The sequence below is a fragment of the Capsicum annuum genome, chromosome 1 (assembly GCF_002878395.1).
Source record: "Capsicum annuum cultivar UCD-10X-F1 chromosome 1, UCD10Xv1.1, whole genome shotgun sequence".
Lineage (NCBI taxonomy): Eukaryota > Viridiplantae > Streptophyta > Magnoliopsida > Solanales > Solanaceae > Capsicum > Capsicum annuum.
In genome coordinates this window covers 111176744-111184478 of record NC_061111.1, presented here as the reverse complement: position 1 = coordinate 111184478, position 7735 = coordinate 111176744, and the positions used below count along the sequence as shown (strand labels likewise).

Genomic DNA, 7735 nt, shown 5'->3' with positions numbered 1-7735 from the left:
CTTGGTTTTGAATGATGGCATTATTTTATCTTTATCCTTAAGTTACATGCTAGCATTCACTCTGCTAATCGTCTTCGGGCGTTATATCCCCACGCGATGTAGGAACCGGCCACACTACCATTCCTCCTACTCATTGACTTGGATTCGTGGATAGCTTTAAGTCAAATTAAAGTGGTGAGCTTCCATACTCCGAAAGACTCCATTTCATGCTATGGACTTCTTTTCTTTACTTTTATTTCTTGGACTTTGATTATGGCTATGGTCGAGGACATGTCCAGACCGAATATTATTTGATTCTGGTTAGAGGCTTTTTCGGACTACTATGGACATAGGCGGTGTCGGTATTGGTGTTAGCCTTGGTATTGGTATTGGCACCGGTCAGATATTTGGTTCTGATTGGTTGGTTATGGTTTTAGACTTCATTATTGTCTTTAAACTATTATTGTTTTGTTTTATTATATGTTTGGAATTCATTCGACATAGGGTGCAGGTCGATTATTGTTGGGTATTGGGGGTCATCTTCGGTCCTGGTTGGACTTGAGATGTCCGACACGACAAGGCCCTGGTTCGGATCGTGCCAGTGTTGATTATATCTTGTTTCATGTGCTATGACGATTTTGTTTACTGTCATTGTGTCCTAAATCGGTATCTATCGAAAATAACATTTCTACTTCTTTGGAGATAGTGGTATGGACTGTAATTCTATCCTCCTCAGTCCCCACTATATAGAAATATACTGGATTTGTTGTTGTTGTTGCAAATGTTATATGTGTGAGGCATGTGCAGGTAATCTAGTGTATCTGAAGAATTTAAGAGGGAATGTAAATAATGAATAGTTATAATATTTAATAAGTGAAGAGATTTTTATTAATTTGGATATGTTATGGTTTTGTGAAATTTTTCCATAATAACGTAGAGGAAGGAAAAATAGAGCAATTAGGACGGCAGGGTCATATCTCAAAGAGCTCGGACGATTGTACGACGAGGACTTGGATCACCATCTCTATTCAGGTACCCTACTTCACTCAATCGTCCTTTCCCTTTTTCGCTTCCTAGGTTTTACTTCTTCTTAAATCATTACTCAACTATACAAATCTGATTTTGAATTTAACTATATGTGAGATCCATTGAGAATCTTTTGCCTGAATCAATCTTTACTTGTATTTACTGAATCAATCATCATCCAAATTTTGATAATTTTTATTTGAACTGACTGAAGAAAGTCTGAATCTTTGTGCGTTTCATAGGGTATATTTCTGGTTAAGTTGAATCAATCCTCATTCTAACTGAGCTAGTTTCTATTCAGCTAGTTAGATGCACTGAAGAGATTCTAAATCTTTATTATGCATTCCATTGGTTAATTTTTTAGTTGTACTGATTTATCCTCATTCCTATGGAGATAGTTTGAATTGAACTGAGTGTGAGATCCAAAGATGAAACCTTGAATTTTATTCATTTGTAGGACCATTTTGGTGAATTTTTATCTTATTTGATTGAATCGGCCCTCTTTCTAACTGAGATAGTTTGAATTGAACTGGGTGTGACATCCATGATAGAAAGTATGAGTCTTTATATATATGGAGGTCTTTCTTTTTGGTTGAATTCTTAATTATGATAATCTAATCCATCAATTTTAACTGAAAGAGTTTGAATTGAAATGGATGTGAGATCCATGGAAGAATGTCTGAATGCTTATGTATTTCATTATCTTGTAGGATATCTTTGGGTAAATTCTTTTGTTGTGTTGATTAATTCAATCCTTTTTCTAACTGTGATAGTGAGTGACCAGAAAGTTCAACGTTTGATCTACATCTGAACTTCTCTATTCTTATTGTTTTGACATTTGCTGTAGAATTGCAAAAAGTCGTGATGGCAGGGCATGATAACTTGAACGGGTCTACAGAAAAGTCAGGCAGCGGTATGGATGATTTGCCGACTTTCAATGCTGAGAATATGCAAAACAACATGAAAGTTATTCTTTACAGGTTGGTTTGAGTTTGACACCATATTTAGGTGGAGTGAAATTATAGTTCCTTGCTGTTTCTTGATGATTTATAGGCTAGTAATAATTTAGCTGATCTTTTTTTAAGTCTGGACGTAGTTGATAGAGACTGTCGATGTGAGTTTCGTCCTCAATCATACGAGACTGATGTTAACCCAACCGAACTACTGGTTGAAATTAGGATTATATGCTCCTGTGGTATCTTTAAGCCTTTACCCCCTTCAATTAGGTATCCATTGGTTGAACGTCTCTAGGATATAAAATAAAGAATATGACATGCTATCAGTTTAATTCGATAACATAACTCGTAAAATAGCCTCAGTGTTGCACCTAAGGGTATGACCTAGTGGTCAATGAAGTGGGTATGAGCCATGAGATCTTAGGTTCAAATTCCAGCAGAGACAAAAGCACTAGCACTGGGTGAATTCTTCCCATTTGTCTTAGCTTTGGTGGATAGAGTTATTTGGTACCTGTTGCTGGTGGGAGGTGGCGGGTATCTTGTGGAATTAGTCGAGGTGCATGCAAGCTGGCCTGGACACCTTAGTTACCCAAAAAAATAAAATAGCCTCAGTGTTGACTTCTTTTCATATGTGGACTAACACTTATACATTGTTATGATTATTCTGTATTATGGCCAATTGGGTTGCAGTCCTTGATTTCTTCTATCTTCCACTCACCCAAGACTACTACCCCTTGCACTTAAGCAGACAGGATGTTACCCTTGGTGTAGTTGTATGGTTTCCTGTAATGACTCGAACAGATTGGTATAGTCCTATAAATATCCATTCTTTTACCTCAGTAAAGTCCTGCAAGTACCTCAATCATCAAACAAACAACCGAATACCCTAAACCACGAAATGCAGATTATAACCATATTAATGGAGAATTTAACCTTTTCAAGTTATCAACAAACAAATGAGTTGTAGCTTTGAATAATTTCTTTTTGATCAGTAAGTAATAGCGTTTTGAGTAATTTAACCATTAATACCTGTTTTCAATGCTAACGGAAGTCTTGGGACTACCCTGTTCTTTTTGCCTCTGCAACAAAACAACCCCAAGCTCCATAAACTTACCAAAAAAAACCAACAACAACAAACCCAGTGTATTCCCACACAGTGGGGTCTGGGGAGGGTAAAATGTACGCAGCCCATACCACTACCTCCGGAGAGGTAGCAAGGTTGTTTCCGATAGACCCCCGGCTCAGGACAAAAAATAATAAGTAAATTCATAATAAAGCATGAAACACGTTGGAACAATAAAAATAAGGCACCCACACTGTAGAACCCTATACTAACAAACCAAAGGCACCCTCGCCCACAATACCCCCACCCCAAAGCTCTTCTAGCTTCCGACTACGGCCCACCCACAGGCACTAACCTTCTACTCTTATCCGCGTCCTCCACACCTTCCTATCTAGGGTCATGTCCTCCGTAAGCTGTTACTGCTCCATGTCCCATCTAATCACTTCCCTCCAATATTTCTTCGGCCTACCCCTACCCCACCTGAAACCATCGAAAGAAAAAATAAACAAATCCTAGCTCTGTGTTGCAACAGACTCCGTGCATAGCGGGAACTTAGTACAACGGATTTGCCTTTTCTTTACAGTTGGAATAGAAGAATGAAAATATGACCGAGATCATTATTAAAAAAAGAATGAAAATATGAGTGAGATCGACATTCGGTCATATATGAACAAGTAAAATTGGGTTCTCTTTTTGTCTTTATAAGCGAGTACATTTTTTCCTTGTCATTGGATATCCTCATTTATATTGACCTTTCTGTTGTTCAGCCGCACATTCATGGCAATCATTGGTGGCGTCATTGCCGGCATACTGGGACTTACTAGCTTGACAGGATTTATTTTTTATTTCCTTGTCATGGCAATAACTTCAGTAGCACTCACGACAAAGGCCAAGTTTTCAATCCACTCCTACTTTGACAGCTGGAACAGAATCGTGTTTGATGGATTTTTTGGCGGGCTTATGGTACTAGTTACTTTACATTCATACTTCTAATATCTCTTCTTCGTACCTTCTTTGTTTATTCTAATCCTTGATCCAGAAACAATTCATCTGCCTGCTCAATCTCCCTGCAGAAGAAAAGGTTAAAAGGATAAATATTGTAAAAAAAAAAAATTTCTTCAAAAATCATAATATTTTTTTTGAAGCCCTGTTAATTCATCTATCCTGCCTCTTTTTTTCTCTGTTTCTTTAATGCCCTTTTAGAATTCTTTCCAGCTATGAATTCTTTCCACATCATCTTAACTTCTCGTTCTTCAAATATCTCCACAAGTTAACTGATTATTGGAACATATCATCTATCTCAGTGATATTTTGTTGATTAGATTCATGTTTTGTTAGTATTCTTCTGGATCTTCTTAATTATTTTTAGGGTGATCGGTGTTGATTTCTAGGTCTTATTTTTTTGTAACTACTGAAGAAATTTATTATCTGTAGCACCCAGAGGATTCTGCAGAAAAGGGATCAATTTCTAGGTTTTGGCAGCTTATGAACTACCTTTAGTTTTGATATAGTTTACGGTATAACAGTTTCACTGCGTGATGGCTGATCCCCTTAATTTGACACTCAATTGACACTGTTTCTTTTCTTTGCAGTCATTTGTGCTCTTCTGGACGTATCCTTCTCTCTTGTAGTCTTCTGAAAGATAGACTTGTACATCCCACCCCCCACCCCCAACCAATAAAACCGTCTGAACTATTTTGTCCTCATCCCCTGTTCCAAGTTATATGTTCTCAAATTTTTCAAGTTTTACTATCATCACAACAAGATAGGGATCACCATACAGATATTATCAGGATAGTGTAGTTGTCAACATATTGTCCTCTACCACCCATCCTCTCCCCTAAGAATTACTAACCGCTATTGTTGAGGAAAAATTTGTGCAGAACTAAAACATAAATGCATAGTTGTCAGATTTTTGTGAGTGTTCTCATGTTTTATTTTTTGTTCAAGAGAAAATACATTTCAACCAAATTAAGGTACTTATATGAGGTTCTCTGGGAAAAAGTTCTGAAAAAAATTAATTTAAACAAGTTCTTCAAATAATTTTGCTATTTGTCCAAAAAACTTTCTACAGATAAACTGGCAGCATCAGTGCCAATATTTTCCTTGCATTTCTTGTGTGGTTTCTATGTACATTCACCATATCATTCCTTGCATGGTGTGTATCCTATAATTCCTTTAACATGCAAAAGATTTGCGTATGACATTGTGCATATATTCTGAGGACCCTGTGAAAGATGAAGACCTTCACTATATTTATGCTGAAAGCCAGCTCACGTGCTCATCAAGAAGATGCCAGACATTTTTAAGTTCAAAGTAGTGGGTATTCAAAGTTTGCACTCATGATGTTTTCTTTCTATTAAGCTTTGCTAGAAAGTATTACCGCAGGACAAACCACTGGTTCAAATTTTAGAGTTCGGAGTAGTTGAACATTTTGATCTTGACTGAAGTTTTTGTTAGGTGACTTGTATCCGAGTTCAAAAGCTTTAGTAATTGGATAAGAAGTTGTTAGACATTTCATTATCACTGTGGAATGATACAGATAAGCGGGTAATCTAAGCCAAATCTAGTTGTTCAGGTTCAATGTTCTTGCAGTTGAGCGTTTCTCTTGATATAAGTGATGCTCCTAGCACCGTATGGTTATTACTACCGTATACCTTACTGACTTTACGTTGGCGTTGCCTTGAAGATAGAAAGAGGTTTTGAAACTGCTCCACCTTGAGTTTCAGCAGACACTCTCTTTTGTGTGTGTATATATATATACTAGTATAACCGCACGTGCCTCGCACGTGTAACATTTGATTATTTAAAATTAAATAATTTATCTATCATAGAGATTAGTAAGTGTAAAAGTTCAAATCACTTTTCAAAAAACTCACACTTTAATGTAATAATGTAAACATAAACATATAGACATATTTTACAACTAGAAGTTTCAAGTGGTTGATGAATTATAACTTTTGCATTTGTCATATAGTACCTCTTTCCCTTGTTACCACAGGCTAAGAGTGACACATTATGTTGAACCATATTTGTGTTATGATTATTTCTTTTTATATTTAAAATCTTTTCTTATTTTAAAAGTGAAAGTGTGAAGACTCCTAGAAAAGTGATTTGAACTTTTTATGCTTCATTAAAATACTCCGCAATAGATTAAATTGTCTTTTCACTTATTTCTTTCAATTATTATTTAATTAAATTAAATTCCTTTAAAATTAAAGACTCCTAAAATATACATGTTTAGCACTTCTAAATCAATTAGAATTTTACTTTAATTAAAAGAAAAACTCTACAACTAATTCTGTTTAAATCAAGATTTTAGTGTTCGATAATCATTGATTACATTCTTCTTACGTATTTAAAACTTTTAAGAATTTGGTATTTCATAAATTTTTCTTACTCTAACGATTTTATATATATTTGTAGATTTTTCAAATTTTCTTAAAATTAAATTTACTTGCAAAATTAATTAAAAAGTTTCCTTATAAAAGTTAGTTACTTTAATTATGTTTCAATTATAACTCTATTCTTTCAATATTTTAGAAGAAAGAGTACACGTTTTAAAGTTAGTAACACTAATATTTTGAAATTTCTTGTCTTATATAAGTTTTTATTTTATTTATCATACATTTAATGTTGGTAAATAATTCATGAAATAAAAATAAATCTCTTCATATCTAGGTAACTTTTTTTTGTTAATTAATTTTTAAATCTTAAATTAGGAAAAAATAGTGAAATTCTGAGGACTTCTAATAAGGAAAGGTTTTATCATAAATATATTTAATTAATTGTTAAATTTTAAATATTAAAAAATAGCAAAAAGACGATTTTGTCTAAAACAAAGACTTTTACTAAAGAGCAAAAAGTTTAAATCACTTTCCAAAGGGTATTCACACTTTTAATATTATATATATATATATATATATATATATATATATATGTTTCAATGCAGATTTCACTCCAGTCTTCTAGAGGGAGCATGTTCTAGTTGGTCACTGGAGTTCCACATAGATGAGCAACTCGCGAATAAAGGAGCAAACGATTAACCTTCTTTTCCATGGCCACCTTTTTTCGAGAAACGTCAGCATCCTCTTTGAAATCAGTGTTCTAGACCAAATATACGGAAAATCTTTATGCTACCGTAATACACTAGAGCTCTCTAGACTAGAGTTATCTTTTGCTTTGGATAATGAATGACTTCAGAAACATCTGGTGAGTTTTGGCTCTTGTGCTGTTTTCTCTCACCGAAAAAATACTACTGTATTACCAATGGAATACTATATACTAGTATTTCCTTTGTTTTCCCCAATTCTCATATATAAAATTGTCCAAAAAATAGAAAAAGAAAAAACAAGACACACACACACACAAAAGTAATATCAATTCATTAACCAATATCAAATAAAACTACAAAAGTTGTACATAAAAAAAACATTTATTTTATAAGCCTAACATGAGATACTTGGGCGTAATATTTAGATAATAAATCTCCAATTCATTGACTAAATTCCAAGATGTTAGAACTGATCCTTTGTACTAATAATGTACTTCATAGAGAAGAAGGCAAAACAGTGCATTTGATCAAAGTTGAACAGGAAATTACATACTATAGCCCTAATAGTGGGTGACTTTGAAGTTTTGACTTAAATAAGAAAAGTCTTTAAAGACTAGCCTTCCTTCCCTTTTTAGTATAATACAAGTACTATTTTAT

At 34.2% G+C, this 7735-nt stretch overlaps 1 protein-coding gene across 3 annotated transcripts; it reads left to right on the top strand.

The window, feature by feature from the left end:
• The first annotated feature begins 780 nt into the window (after nt 1-780).
• LOC107878512 (ER membrane protein complex subunit 6-like) lies at nt 781-5608 on the top strand. 3 transcript variants are annotated; one of them, XM_016725535.2, is made up of 5 exons: nt 781-1011; nt 1853-1985; nt 3792-3987; nt 4617-4636; nt 5217-5608. In XM_016725535.2, exons 2-5 carry the CDS (start codon nt 1870-1872, stop codon nt 5245-5247), a joined length of 363 nt encoding a protein of 120 aa, XP_016581021.2. In that variant the 5' UTR covers nt 781-1011; nt 1853-1869; the 3' UTR covers nt 5248-5608. The 3 variants fall into 3 exon arrangements, with proteins under 3 accessions (XP_016581021.2, XP_047262856.1, XP_047262851.1); XM_047406900.1 differs by lacking the exon at nt 781-1011 and adding an exon at nt 1034-1056; XM_047406895.1 differs by lacking the exon at nt 781-1011 and adding an exon at nt 1103-1248.
• The last annotated feature ends 2127 nt before the right edge of the window (nt 5609-7735 follow it).

Coding starts and splice junctions, on each gene's coding strand:
- LOC107878512 (XM_016725535.2), top strand. CDS start 1,870: ATGGCAGGGCATGATAACTTGAACGGGTCTACAGAAAAGTCAGGCAGC. Junction 3,988..4,616: donor GATTTTTTGGCGGGCTTATG/GTACTAGTTACT, acceptor TTTTCTTTGCAG/TCATTTGTGCTCTTCTGGAC. Junction 4,637..5,216: donor TCATTTGTGCTCTTCTGGAC/GTATCCTTCTCT, acceptor AACATGCAAAAG/ATTTGCGTATGACATTGTGC.